General features: G+C 34.5%; 2 protein-coding genes across 4 annotated transcripts; both read left to right on the top strand.

Moving 5' to 3' along the window:
• Positions 1-1,230: 1,230 nt before the first annotated feature.
• LOC113734246 (bet1-like SNARE 1-2) lies at positions 1,231-5,249 on the top strand. Of its 3 annotated transcripts, none has more exons than XM_027260673.2 (6): positions 1,231-1,354; positions 2,836-2,977; positions 4,003-4,059; positions 4,144-4,203; positions 4,290-4,331; positions 4,830-5,249. In XM_027260673.2, exons 1-6 carry the CDS (start codon positions 1,341-1,343, stop codon positions 4,881-4,883), a joined length of 369 nt encoding a protein of 122 aa, XP_027116474.1. In that variant the 5' UTR covers positions 1,231-1,340; the 3' UTR covers positions 4,884-5,249. The 3 variants fall into 3 exon arrangements, with proteins under 3 accessions (XP_027116474.1, XP_027116473.1, XP_027116475.1); XM_027260672.2 differs by having other exon boundaries at positions 4,290-4,375; XM_027260674.2 differs by lacking the exon at positions 4,290-4,331.
• A 6,108-nt stretch (positions 5,250-11,357) lies between these two features.
• On the top strand, positions 11,358-13,151 carry LOC113734245 (AT-hook motif nuclear-localized protein 20). The gene has a single exon (XM_072084480.1). The coding sequence runs from the start codon at positions 12,115-12,117 to the stop codon at positions 12,928-12,930; it is 816 nt and encodes a 271-aa protein (XP_071940581.1). The 5' UTR covers positions 11,358-12,114; the 3' UTR covers positions 12,931-13,151.
• The last annotated feature ends 1,473 nt before the right edge of the window (positions 13,152-14,624 follow it).

Genomic DNA, 14,624 nt, shown 5'->3' with positions numbered 1-14,624 from the left:
CTTGTTTTGGGTAAGTAATTTTTGGAAATACTTATCTTAATAAATGGCTCCCTAAGTGGTTGGTCAACTTTTTGTAAATTGATTAATGAATCTAGTAAAAAAATTTGGGAATAAAGTATGATGTACTAAATTAGATGAAGTTAGAGCTTTAGGATGAAGAAGTATTTCCATTTTTCTCTTTTAAACTCATTTTTCATTTAAAATTTGTCAAGTTTGTAAAAGCTATCATAGTCTTTTTATAGTATCAAGTAGGACTGTCAATGGGGCTGGACCAGCCCTAGCTTGCCTCATTTGGCCCGAAAAAAGCCTGATGAACCCGACCTTTTAATGAGTCGGTCTGAGATTGAGCTTAAAAATTAAACCCGAATTAAATATGAGCCAAGTTTGGACCTTATTAGGCTCAAACCCGATATAGGTCTGGCCCTTTAATTATATATATATATATATAATATTTTATATTTTGATATTATGTATAATTATATATTCAAATATATTATTATTAAATACTAAATATATATAAATTACAAAATATAAAAATACATCTAATGACTTTTCCATGAGTTTTTTGAGAGTCAATATTAATAATGCATAACTGAATTTCTAATTTTTCTTATCGGTTGAATAAATTTTTGTGTTGACATAATATTGGTTGATTTATTTTTGGTCTACAAACACAAATCATCAAGCATGTTTGGATTCAAATCACAAGATTATAAAAAAAGTTTCAACTATTACAGATGCATTGGCTTATGATCGCATGTTTTATTATTATTTTTCATGCATTTTGAACGAATTAAATATAAATATTGTTAAAAAATTTTTGGTTTATATACTTTTTAAGAACTATTATGTGTTCATGTTTAGTTTTGATATTACAGTCTTGTAAATGTTAAATTAGTTTTACAACTTAATAGTTAACGTAATTATATGAAGAAAATTAAGGAGTAATAAATGAACTTGAGCTAAACTCGATAAAGGCTCACAACCTGAATATTATGTGAGTTGAGTATAAGTTTCACATTTATGAACCCGAAACCCGAAAATGTTCAAATTAAATGAGTTGAATTTGAGCTTGTGAAAGTCCGGCTCATTAGGCCCCATTGACAAGCTTAGCATCAAGGGAAGTAAGTATAATTTTTCAAACATTAGGGGAGTGGCTGCAATTATCAGAAACCTTGGGGAGGTTTACAAAATTATCCCTTATTATTAAGTATATCTTAGATCTGGACACTCTTTTTAATTTTTTTTGGCCAATTTAAAATTCTCCAATTTACTCGAATTTCCTTCCTTACTTATCGAGCTCGACTGAATCCTCAGCGAAGCCACAAATAGCAAATGCAATGAGTCATCGAAGGTTGGTTATCAGTTTCTTTCTGTGCTAATTACATTTCTTTCTTTCTTTCTTTCTTTTGAATATTATGATCTTGTGTGATTTTGGTTGAAGTTTTATGTGCGAAACAGTGCAGTTAATTCGTCAGTGCATTTCAAGTTGCTTAGGAATCTAATAGGATTTTCATGGCTGAATATTTTTGGTTTACCCAATTTTGATGAGAATTTGTAGTTCATGTTTGTAAATTTCTCTTTTCAGTTATGAGGATCTGTTTTTGAAAAATTAATTTTTTATCTCGTTTAATCTTTAATTGCATTGTGTATAATGAAGTTGGACATTTCTGTAACATAATTTGAAGCAAAGGAATGATTTTGCAAGGAAATGCAAGAGCAATTACATGTCCTTTTTTGGAGATTTTAAGGGAAGTAAGCAATCCCATTTTAAGGAATGATTTTGCAAGGAAATGCAGGATCTACTTTAGGGCAATCCCATTTTAGAGAAGATTAAGTGGGCGTTTCACTTTCTGAATCACTATGGAAGTATGAGATGAAGTCGATGATAATGCACTTTGAATGAGGTTAAATGCATAATGGTTGGATCAAGTTCTGTGGTTGGATTTGAACAGATTATGGCTCCCTATAGCGTATGGGGCTGAGTATAAATCTGAACCTGGGAAAAGAAGGGGGGGGGGAGGCAATCATTTGTACAGAGGTTTTAAAATAATGTTTGGTGTTATCAGGCTTGGGGGAGGTTTGAATTGCGTAAATCCAATTAAAGGAAGAGCTGCACCTGAAGAAGTGAGTGTGTTATAGCATAAGTTTATCCTTTTGCTTGACGGACTATCATGAAGTACACTCTATCTGGTTCAAAACCTATTTCTTGTCCTTTTACTTTGTAGCTTGATGTGTTCAATTAGTGCAGATATCATAGAGCCAATACAACTAGTGGAACTTCCCTCCATTTATTTTACAGAATGATTTTAAATGCGTGCAAGTAGAACCGAAAAGGGAATAGCTGTTGAGCTTTGGATGTATAGGGCCAACTGCTTCCATTGAGGTCACCTTGCACTTGATCCAAAGAGGATCACGTTGAGATAGGGTACACAGAGAGGCAAATAGTTTCTCCAAAAAATGCTTTAAAGTGAAATGATTGGTTGAAGCCTTTTATGAAATGGATGTCTTCCTTTCATTATGTGAATAACATACCTTTCCGTTAATCTGCTTTGCTCGCTTTATTGATTGAAGTATGGGATCACACAGAAGCTTGAATGGTTGGTCCTGCAAACAGTGTGTTAGGTAGTAACATTGGGTAGCTCTATCGACTGGATCAATTCTACTAGGAGAAGTCTCGGCATCAGTTTCTGCAACACTTCCTCAACATCTTCACCATTTCACTTCGGCTTAAACATTTAGTACCATTATCTGCAAGTGCTTGAGATACTTTCCTGTTTATCATGCACATTGATCTATTTTCCAATTGATCTAAAATCTCTTTCATGTTTGCAGGGATCAAAGATCCTCCAGGGCTGCTCTGTTTGATGACATTGAAGAGGGTGGTCTTAGGGCCTCCTCTTCTCGAGATGTCGATGAGCATGGCAATGAAAAAGCTATTGAGAGCTTACAGGATCGAGTCAGCTTTTTGAAAAGAGTAAATTTGATACAACTAATATATTCATTTAAGTTTTCTTTTTCCTGCAATTCTTTTGTTAATCCTGTGCTTCACATAGAACCTCTTTTCTTTGAAAGTGGTCTCAAGAAGAACTGCTTTTGCGTAATCTATGGTTCGGTTCCATTGGCTTTAGAACGAATAGAATTCTTAGGCTTTTTTACTTATAGGGGCAAGCTCAGATATCATTGCTTTTTTAATGGACCTGTGGTCTTTAGACCAAACCACTAGATGATGTACTTAGGGTGCGTTTGATAAAATTGAAGTTTGAAAACTGAAATCTGAAATATGAAGTTTGAATCCATTAAGTTATTAAATTGTTAAATGTTAAATCAAATATATTTGAGTGTATATCACATTCAGTGAAAAGTGAATAGTTTATCACTTAGTTTTTGGGAGCAAGCCTAGGAAATTTAGTACCACTTAATTAATTCAGATGTTCAATTTTTGGTTATCAAATGCATCTGAACATATTAAGATCTAAATCTATTAAGTTTAAGTGCTGAATTAAGTTATCAAACAAAGCTTTAGTCTGATGTTTAGTCGCCCAGAAAGTAACAGCTATTCGCTAAGTTACATTTTTTCCCATGGCATTCTGTGCCAATTGCTAATGCATGTATTTGGATTTCTATAGAAGGTTACCATCTTGTCTAGTTCACATAATGTCTAAGAGGCATGATATACATTGAATTTCTTCTATGCACTCCTTGTGCTTGATGGTTGCTTATTGGCTTAATGTTGTAAGTTTCAATAATCTACAAAAATGTGTCAAAGTATTCTGTGCATTTGATTTATGGTAGCCTGTGCAAGATAACATGGAAGTACAATTGATTGCAGAGAACATAGAGGGTAAAATATGCGAATTATATTTGAGGTAGTGGTATGGCAATCTATATATCATCGGTTCTTGTGTACATTTTTTATTCTCATTGTATAGAGTTCTGGATTCTAGTCCATTTTTTGATGATTCAAACAACACTTATACATATTGCTTTGAAATTTGACAGCTTACTGGTGATGTACATGAGGAGGTGGAAAGTCATAACCGCCTCCTGGGCCGAATGGTATATAATTGCAGTACATAAAGTTTTTTCACTATTCAAAGTTACAATTGAATCAGAATGTTTTACTTGTCATTAATTGTTTAGGGAAATGATATGGATGCATCAAGAGGAATCATGTCTGGAACCATTGCTCGTTTCAAAATGGTAATTAATTGGTATTCTACCACCTAGTACTACTTTTCTTCAATTTAACTTTCGTAAGCTAAGTTTGATTGAGCTTACTGTTATAGGTGTTTGAGAAGAAATCAAGTCGAAGAATGTGCAAACTCGTAGTATGTTTCGTGGTTTCTTTTCTTGTAATCTGCTATATGCTTAGGCAAGTATCTCTTGTATCCTTAATTTGCCTGCATAAATCTTGGATGCGATTGAAATCCCTTCCTGAAAAAATTTCAATTCTATTTGATTTGAGGTTAAATTATTTGATCTTGAGGAAAGACATTGCTTTATGGTATTTAAGAAACCAAGAAACATATTCATAAGTATGCAACTATTTTCCTATAAGGCAAGCAGGCATGCAATCTGCTGAACTAAAGTTACTTTTATCTTCCTGAGTTGCTAGTGTTGTCAAGGTTGAGGTGTATGGTGGAGCCACTATCAGGTGTACATGGGGAGGTTTCAAATGTCTTGGATGTCCTAGTTAATCAGGGAGCTAGATATGAGATAATCGTAGGAAAGCAATTTCCAGGAAAAGAAAAAGAAAGATTATTTTTATAATAAGTAAGAAGCTGGATACATTTTTCTTGATGATACTAATTGGCTTTTGTCTGCAGGGTTCTATTCCACTATCTATATGGATAAGCTGGATTGTTTTTACCAATATCTAGTCCTGACGAACGATGCTAAGCCAGATTTAAGGATCAGAACCTCTGCCCTCATGCCCAGTTATTGTGTTTATGTAGCGTGTGAGAGGAGTTTGCAATGCCAAAGCACTCTTACTATTGACAGGATTGAACCCTTGTGCTACAAGCACTGAGGCTTTAGTTCTTCATAATGGAAGAACTGCTATAGATTTATTCTGTCGTGACGAAATGTTCTGTAGCGGGAGAAGGATAGTTCTTGTAATTTCATGTCTCGTATTTTTCTTTCGTCCCCTTTCCGGGAATGTGTAAAGAATCTTTTTGTGAACAGTTGGTCCTATTTCCTTGAAATTACATTCAGGAACGCTCAATCTTTCAGAAACGTTTGTTTCATACTCCTTGTGTTCTAGAAGTTAACTTGTCAGTTTGTACAGATTGTAGATTGTTGAGGCATGTTTGATGATGTCCTCTGTACACCCAGAATTAAAATGATTGAACCGCCTTCTTCGGTGTTCACGATACAGCTTCAATTTGTACTACATTGGAGTGAAATAGAAAAAATGGTAGCAGCAGTGTCGAATACAACTTAGCAGATAGTCAAGAACAAACTTGGACCAGGAACTCCATCGGATGAACCAGGTGGTGACCTTGGACGTAAACTGCTGAAGCCCGAGTTAGCTTTGTTCATCGACCGCCTTGATTTATTTCAAAGAGTTGGTGGACTAAAAATGTACGTATGTCATCCCTAAGTTTGCCGTCCCATATATTAAACTCTAAGGTCAACTGGATCTGCGGTGTAAACAATTTGTAAGCCGAAAATGACAATTATGACCAATATACTTTTCATTGTTATTACTCCCTCCGTCCTAATATATTTGTCATGTTTGGGATTCCAACATTTTAAAAATAGTGATTTGATTGTGATGTTTGTGCTTCTCTTTTCAATCTTATTCTCACAAATTTAAAATTTGGATTTGAATGGTAACATGCACATATTAAAGGAAGGGACTATATTAGTGCTTTGACGTCCCAAAATGCTTTGACTTTTGGGATTAAGAAGTCCGTACATTTTTAGACATTTCAAAATGAAAAATATGATACTTTAAGTGGGACAGATGGAGAATTTTTTAGCTGCCTTTTATTACTAATAGCAGTCGTACATGAACATAAAGTCGAGCAGCAATACTCATGCTTCGGTTTTTTCCTTTCAAATAATAAGTAAATTATTTTTTTTCTGTTTATAATTTTCTTGTTGTAAGAAACTTAATTATAAAAAAAAAAAAATGAGACCCATGTTTTAATTGCATTAATTGATATATGATTTTTGTATGTTTTTATTGCTTCAATTGACATAAAATTTTGGTATCTCTGCTACACGAATTGTATTTTTATGCTCATATTTCTTTTGCAAATTAATACTTGTAAACATATACCAAACGTGGGAGGCATTAATTATCTCATGTGCTTTTTTTTTTTTTTTTACCCACTTGTGTTTTGCTTCCCCTTGAAACACCTGTTTTCAAGCTAGTAGACACTATTGGAGAGTTTTGGTAATTGTTACTTCAAAAGTTACCTTTCCCGGAGTAAAAGGCAGTAATTTGGTGAACCAAGAATTCGCATACTATTGGAATTGACTGATTGGTCGATAGCTCAAACCTTAATTACTTATTGGATACAGCCTCGTTAGCAATGTAAAACCTTAATTACTTATTGGATACAGCCTCGTTAAATACTTTTAAAGTGGACTGCAGATGCATTAGCACTAAGTAGAAACATTGCCAGCCATGGTTATAGTAATCTTTGTCTGAAGTAAATACTTATTTAGTTCGACTAACATCCATTGCTCCAAAATCAACATGAAATAGAAAGAGACAAGCCCTTTTGACTTGGAGTTTTTGAAAATTTTTGTAGAAAAATATACTACAGCCATATGATATACATGAGATAAAAAATAATTAAAAAATGTGTCAAAAAATAATTCTTAAAAAATTTTCATAGAAACACTAGACAATGGTTCATCTAGTGTACGGAAGAGTTTTAAAAGAACTCTCCCTGATCATTGGATCAACGGTCAATATTTCGAAGTGCAGTATATTTAGTAGATAAGGTTTTTTTTAAAAAAAAAAAAAAAAATCCACTTTCAAGTTTCAAACAACAAAAAGTGAAGCAGAAATGGAGTTTCACCATGGGTAATCAGGGTAATTAAGTACACTACAATCTCATACCAATTATCAAACGATTCACAACCAAGGGCCACGAGGGGCGGAGCCGGCTGCTCCATGGCCATACATCCGACGCACTCACGTGCAAAACGTGTGCGAAGTCACTGACACTGACAGGCATTTCCAAGCTGGGACCAGGATCAAGGGGAGTGGCAGTCTGCCGAGGTTAAATTGACCATACATTGGGTTTGATAATTGTAATTATAAGCATCAAATTGCATGGTTGCAGTCGTATGCTACATCTTAATTATGACAAAACATTAGGTGGAGAAAGCGATGCATTGCTGCTTTTCAGCAGCTGAAGCTCTTATTCACAGCCTGCATGATCATCAAACCTTTTCATCTGCTTAATTAAGTCCGTTGCCATATGCTTACAATTTAATTATGTGTCCTTAATTTTGTTTGTTTTGTAGACCAAAAGGCTTCTTATTATAAAGTTGATCCGGACCTATGTTTACCTTGTCCTGTCTTCTTGTCTGGCAAATCTGGAGCTTGACAAATGTTGATCGGCTGCTATATATACTTTTGTTTTGGTTCCTGATATTATGGAAAACGATAAAGAAGAGCCCAAATTGAGGATTCAACTCGCACAGTTGTGGAGTAAGTCTTGATCCTGTACGTCAAGAAGCTCTTAGGGATCAAATTAAGCTGGCATACATACATGTATATATATATGGCAAATTCTCCACAAGTACACATTCCAGCATGGAGTCAGCAACAATCAGCAGATTGAGGATTTTGTTGACTTGAAAGACTTGTTCTTAGATGATTGCACACTAATTATGCAGAAAGGTCATAAAATCATATACAAAAGATTGTCTTTTGCCATTTTATTTTATTTTATTTTTTTTGGTTTTCTCACTTGGTTATTTAGTTGAGATTATTCATTAAGACTGCCATTAATTCAAGAATTATGTCACCGTATTTTGACTTTCTTCTTCTTCTTTTTTTTTTTAAATTGCGACTGAGCTACACATCATTTGACCAAGTAGGCTAAATCTGTTGCAGATAAAGATTGAGAATTGGACATTCCGCAACACAGGAAAATGATTTTATACCTGCCCAGGAAGCGGAAGTATACGTAGTTTTCTTGTATGTCAATGGAAATTAGTGATACATTGCCCTGTGACTCAGAAACTTCGTAATACTACTCACAGCTTTGATCAGCCTTTAGAATTTGAATTTAGGTTGAAATTTCTTTCTTTTTTTTTTAAATTAGGTATAATTACGTTGAAATTGCCATTCTAAAATAACCTCTCTTTCTATTTTTTTTTTTTACGTTGAATAGCATATTGTTTGTTTACCATCGACTCTTTTCCTATTAGACTTTCCCAGATACTATTACGTCTTTGTTGGTTCAGGCCTTGTCTGTTTGTTTGAAACCAGCTAACCCTACCCCCCCCCCCCTCCCTTGGGAGATTTTCCTTTCTTTTGGCTAAAATTTATTTTGAGCTTTTCTTTTTCTTTTTTATTTTTTTGGAAGCCGGGGGGGGGGGGGGTTGGGTGGGTAGATTTTGGCTTGGTACCAATAGCCCTAAGGGAAGTGGTGCATGCCCAATGATGATGAAATGGGGTAACCTATCATTTCAAATCCAAGGACCAATGAAGTGAAATTGATAATTGTTAAAGAATTACGTAAATCTTGCAATTGGGTCATGCAGATATTGATGCCAATAAATGATATTGTCCAATTGACTTCAAAAAACAAACATTATTAACTCCAATTGACTTCCAAAAGAAACAAAAAAGAAAGAAAAAAATTAAAAAGAAATGAGTACGAACAATGCAATCTTGACTTCCTTGTCCTTCTTGTTTGATAATTTATATATAGCACTGTTGAATGAAAATGACAACCTAAAAATTTGTAGACGATCCAAAATCATGGTAACTTTAATTTGAGTTTTTTCAAATAACTGATACGCATTGGTGTTTAATTTTCAACTGCCTGAACTTCATTCAAGCAGTTGTACATAACTACAGAAAGTGCTTAGAAGGGATGAATCTGCATCCGTCAAATCAGCAAACTCGATGTTGAAAAGTTTGACTCTCCCTCTGGATCAAACATTTAGAATTGGGGTTACTCAGCCAACTTGTAGCAAAATCATCGGGAAAGAGCTCACCTAAATCAGCTTAATGTTACAAATATTAATGGAGAGGCAAGATAAAAATGTTTGGATCAAGTGGGGTATAAATATTGAGTTTAATCAAATCGAACACTTTAGTATTCAGATTTGTTAAATTATTTTAATGAATTTAAAATTGTATTCAACCTTAACTTGTTTATCAATCAAACCAAACTTAAATGAACTATTATCGAGCATAGTGGCACTGGGGGCACTGGAGCCATGAGCCTTCACTGCCTCCCTTAAATTTCTAAAATACATATAAAAGTTTGATATAATTTCAAGTGTGTCCCCTAGAGTTTTATGTATCTATTGGTTTATATGCTTTTAAAATTGCCTTTGATTTTACCTGTTGTTACAGCTACCGTAGAAAAGGGTTTTTTCAATTATGAATATAGTGAAGAATCGGTTATAAAATAGAATGGAAGACATTTGGATGAATAATTATTTAGTTACTTATATTGAGAAAAATATACTTCGTGGAGTTCAAAATGAAAAGGCTGTAAACCGTTATCAAAATATGAAAACTCGTCATGAGCAATTATAAATGGTTTAGTTTGCTTTTTGAAATAAAATTATTATTACATTAATAATTTTGAGTTTGTCTTTTTATGTTTTTCATGAAATATATGCATCATTTGTACTTGTTGGTGAATATTTTTTTTCCTTAAAAAACTAGAAAAACAGTAGGTAAAAAATTTTAGAGTTGTTTTTGCCTCCATTGAAAATTTTTTTTGGCTCCGCTACTGATCGAGCATAACATGAGTTGTTTAAACTTTGTACTTATAAATCTCGACTTTATGCTAATCGAGTCAAATTCGAATTGAGTTCTAAAGTTTACTTAATAAAACTGCTATTCAACCTTGATTTGAATTTGATTAGTTGACTAATCAAATTCGAATGATCTTTTATTAAACCAAATTTGATGCGAATATCTGAGTATTGATTTATCTTTTAACCCTAGGTTCAAGTTCATATTTCTCTATTAGACAACACTATATGAACAGATTGCGTAACCCTATAAGTTATACTATAACACAAAGAACAAAATTTTATAAAGTACTTTTTTTAAACGAACAGATTGTCGTACTTTTATAAATGAACAGATTGTCGTACTTTTTCCTTTTCTTAAACGAATTTGGCTGACACTAGTAACCAGAATTGTTGCCTACAAAAAACATTCAGTCTTTTTTTTTTATACCAAAATCTAGTGTTTTTTTCATAATTATCATTAGGATTAATCTTATACACACTGTCAGTTTATACAGTATCACTATTAGATATATAACACATATAAAATTTGAATTTGAAATTTAAAATTTATTCATGTGTTATCTATCCAACCGTGATAGTGTATATACGTTAAAAGTGTAATTTTACTCTTATCATTAACCATAAATACAGGCAAAATCTAGCACATCTGCAAAAATCATACTTACACAATGCCACATATACATACATATATATATGGAAAAATCGTTTAAAACGTTCCTCACATTTTGCAGAATGATCTTTTTGTCTCTCATTTTTAAAAGTGAACTTTTACATCTCTTACAAATTCATATTTTGTCCCTCACTTTTAAAAGTGTACTTGTCCCTCATTTTGTGAAATATGAGGGATGAAACAATTTATTTTATGAAATATAAGGGACTATAGATCGGATTATGTAAAATTTGATTTGACAATTTTGCCCCTAACAAATGATCACATGCAAGGCATATGATGAATTCCGACAAAAAATTAGTCGGAAACCTAGATTGGGACCAAATTTGACCAATGTAAATTTGTAAGGAACGTAAAATTACACTTTTAAAAATGAGGGACAAAAAAATTATTTTATAAAATGTGAGGGACGTTTTGAACGATTTTTCCTATATATATATATATATGTATGTATATGGTAGAAATAGGCAGTAGAGGACACAAGCCCCCTGTCCTTTCAATCTTGGCAAGCTTTGCCCTTCGTTTAATATGTCGGGAACACGAGAGAGCGACGTGCACCCCACCTTGCGCACGCTACCCCACGAGGGAAAACCCTAATTTCCATAGAATCCCAAAGAAAAAAAGATAAAGCCCTTGAGACTTTTGAGACATGGACAATTTCAAAGCACTATATATAACTAATATAAGAAATAGGAAATACCACAACTCCCCGTGTCCTTGCATTATATAACCACTTCAAAAGCATAGTAAGAGAGATTTAGTATTATTGTTTCCATTTCTTTGACGTTGTTATTATAGTACTATCCATAATTTTCCTGTAAGAGTACTACAGTGGTAGTAGTATTGGTCATCCAATCTCTAAGGTGCTTTATTCTTTCTCTTTCGCTGTTGATTCTGTCCGGGCTTTCCTTCTTTTTTTACCTATTATTTTTCTCCTTGTGCTGCATAAGTTCTTTGCTGTATTCTTTTGTGATTTCTGTTTTTCTTATTTTATTTTTAAGTTTGATCATCTCCACGCATATCATCTTTTTATTTTTTTCTTTTCTTTTCTATCTTTAATTGATTCCATCAACTTCTGCATCTAATTCTTCTCTTCTTTACATCTTGATCTTCATCATCATCACTGTTTTCCTCTCTTTTCGGCTAGCTAAGAAAAAGACCAGGAATTTGATCATTAATTCCTCAAATGAGCAGACGATTGGAAATTCTTCTTTTGCCTCAGTATTCTTTCAAAAAATTGAGTTGAAAGCAAGAGGGATTATAGTCCTATTTTCTCGGGGTTTGTTCTCAAGAAATTAAGGCCGATTCAACTTGTTGGATCTTGTTCATCACATCCATAGCTCAATTTGATCAAGATTGCAAGGCTGGCTAACCGGTGGTGGGGTGGACAGGTGGGGTTGCCGGGGGTCGAACCGGCACCTTGTTCACCTGTGTCTTCGAATAAACGCGGCCGGCCGGACTTAGCCATCATGAATGAAAACAGCGGAAGCAAAGGCAGTGAAGATGAAGAAAGAGACAACACTAGTGGTGAGCCAAGAGAGGGTGCTGTTGAAGTTGGAAATCGAAGACCTAGAGGCCGACCTCCAGGATCCAAGAACAAACCAAAGCCACCAATCTTCGTCACGAGAGATAGTCCAAATGCACTTCGTAGCCATGTCATGGAAGTTGCCGGTGGCAGTGATGTGGCCGAAAGCATAGCACAATTTGCCCGCAAACGCCAGCGTGGGGTTTGTGTGCTCAGTGGTAGTGGCTCAGTAGCTAATGTTACCCTAAGGCAGCCCGCAGCACCCGGAGCAGTCGTAGCACTTCATGGAAGATTCGAAATTCTGTCGCTGACCGGGGCTTTTTTGCCCGGTCCAGCTCCACCCGGAGCAACAGGACTGACAGTTTACTTGGCTGGTGGTCAAGGACAAGTTGTTGGTGGAAGTGTAGTTGGTTCTCTTGTGGCAGCAGGGCCAGTTTTAGTGATTGCTGCTACTTTTGCTAACGCAACTTATGAGAGATTGCCTCTTGAAGATGATGAGGATACAACTCCTGCTTGTGGTGGCGGTGGCGGTGGTGGTGGGCAGCCACATCTTGGTGTTGGTGGTGGGGGTGCAGGAAATTCACCTCCTGGATTAGGGACTAGTGGAGGTGGTAGTGGTGGACAACAGCAGCAGCAGCATGCCATGCCTGATCCTCCATCCTTGCCTGCTTACAATTTGACACCAAATTTATTACCGAATGGAGGGCAGTTAAATCATGATGCATATGGTTGGGCACAGTCCAGGGCACAGTATAATTGACAAAGTGAGGAGAAAAGAGAAAGGTAATTTCAAGAATGTTTAATACTCCTATATATGTATGTTTATTGAACTATAACAGGAGGATCTGGAGTGATATATATGTGTGTGTGTAGGCAGGGTGAAGTGAATGAGGGATAGGTAATCTCTGTATACATTATTAAACTTTTGATCTTTTTCTTCCATTGTGCTTGAAATAAAATATGGTCCACTTTTTTTTTGAAGTTTCCAATGTTTCTTCTCTTGCATATGGATTTAATATTAGAATTGTATGGAGATAATGTAAAATACATTTCCTTTTCTTTGTGCTTGGATTCTATCTTTAGTGAGAAATCAGTTATTAATGATCATCAGGTGAATTGGTAGCATTTACAGATCTGCAGGAGACAAATTGGTTGGTGGAATAGCTTCAACAGAGAAATTGTTAGAAAATAGTGTAGTAATGGAACCATTTTCGGGCTTTGCCTGTAGAAATGAACATACTATTGGACTTCTCATAATTTGTGAATCATCAAAGGTCAAAAAATCCCCAACACTTGATCTCCTTCACATATAACCTAAGAGGTTTTCTTCAACTGTGTTTTTTTCTTAATAATTGTTATTTTTTAAAGTTGGATCAACTGTTATCTCTAACATTTTTGCACCTATATTCCAGTGTGCCCTGGTATAGTTCCTTATTTCTTTCTTTTTCATTTTCGTATAATCAACTAAAAGATATATCTTCATATCTAAACTTTTATTGTATATGATTTGGAACATTTTTTTTTTTTGCTTAATTATGTTACATAGCTCTGAAAGATATATCTTCATTATTTTTTTCCTTATTTATTTATTTTTTTATATCTTCACCCAACTAGTTTCTTGAAGGGCCTGCAAATAAGCATGTCTTTTTCCTATAGCACAATCAAAGAAGAAGTATAAGCTTTGGAAAGGAAACAAAAATGAAAGAGTATTTCACGCAGGGTATTTGTATCTATTTTTTGAACTTTTGAGTATCGCAAATGCAGCTGAAAATAACCACTTTTTTTTTTTTTTTTGTATTCTTTGGGTGGTGGGGAGGATGAAAAAAAGAAAAGAAAAGAAAAGAGGAGAGGAGGTCCCATGTCCGCAAATTTTTCTTCATTTGCATACATAACATACCCCCTGATGGAAATTAATTAAAGGAAGGAAGAAATCGTAAAGGATTAAATAAAAAGGAAAGGATAAACCTCATAATGTCATGTCAACCAACAATAAAATGTAGGACTTTCATGAAGGATTCTTCTCTGCCCCACCTGGTCTTGCACAGACAAAGCAACCCTTGTTACAAGAGTATGGTTGCTCATCTTCATTGAAGAAATGTATATATATGGCTTTTCATCGTCATTAAAGAAATTTATAAACACTTCTACAAAAACTGGAAGCTCTATTATCTCTACAATAATAAAGCCCCGTAGTTAGTTAATTTGCTGTAAACTTTTTCTGTCAGTTTTTGTATTTCTAGGTTTACCTTCCTTGTAAATGCTCAGCCTTTTGTATTTTCAAATTTACTCTCACAATAAGTGCTCCGCTAGTACTCAAACACTACGTGCAAAATAATTACTTCGATCTAATAACTAGTGACAAAAATAATTATTTCAATCCAATAATCACGTTATGCTCTGCTAACCCACTCAACCACTATTTCCTTCTTACAAACTCTCCGTACTTATATTGTG

Source organism: Coffea arabica, chromosome 3e, assembly GCF_036785885.1.
Source record: "Coffea arabica cultivar ET-39 chromosome 3e, Coffea Arabica ET-39 HiFi, whole genome shotgun sequence".
NCBI classification, from domain to species: Eukaryota; Viridiplantae; Streptophyta; class Magnoliopsida; order Gentianales; family Rubiaceae; genus Coffea; species Coffea arabica.
The sequence above is the reverse complement of the archived record's forward strand: the minus strand, read 5'-3'. Positions and strand labels throughout refer to the sequence as shown.

What these genes read in the sequence shown, in the direction of transcription:
- LOC113734246 (XM_027260672.2), top strand. An exon ending in GAGTCAGCTTTTTGAAAAGA is followed by an intron (nt 2,978 to 4,002) that starts GTAAATTTGATA and finishes GAAATTTGACAG; the next exon opens with CTTACTGGTGATGTACATGA. An exon ending in GTAATCTGCTATATGCTTAG is followed by an intron (nt 4,376 to 4,829) that starts GCAAGTATCTCT and finishes TTTTGTCTGCAG; the next exon opens with GGTTCTATTCCACTATCTAT.
- LOC113734245 (XM_072084480.1), top strand. Translation starts at nt 12,115, where the DNA reads ATGAATGAAAACAGCGGAAGCAAAGGCAGTGAAGATGAAGAAAGAGAC.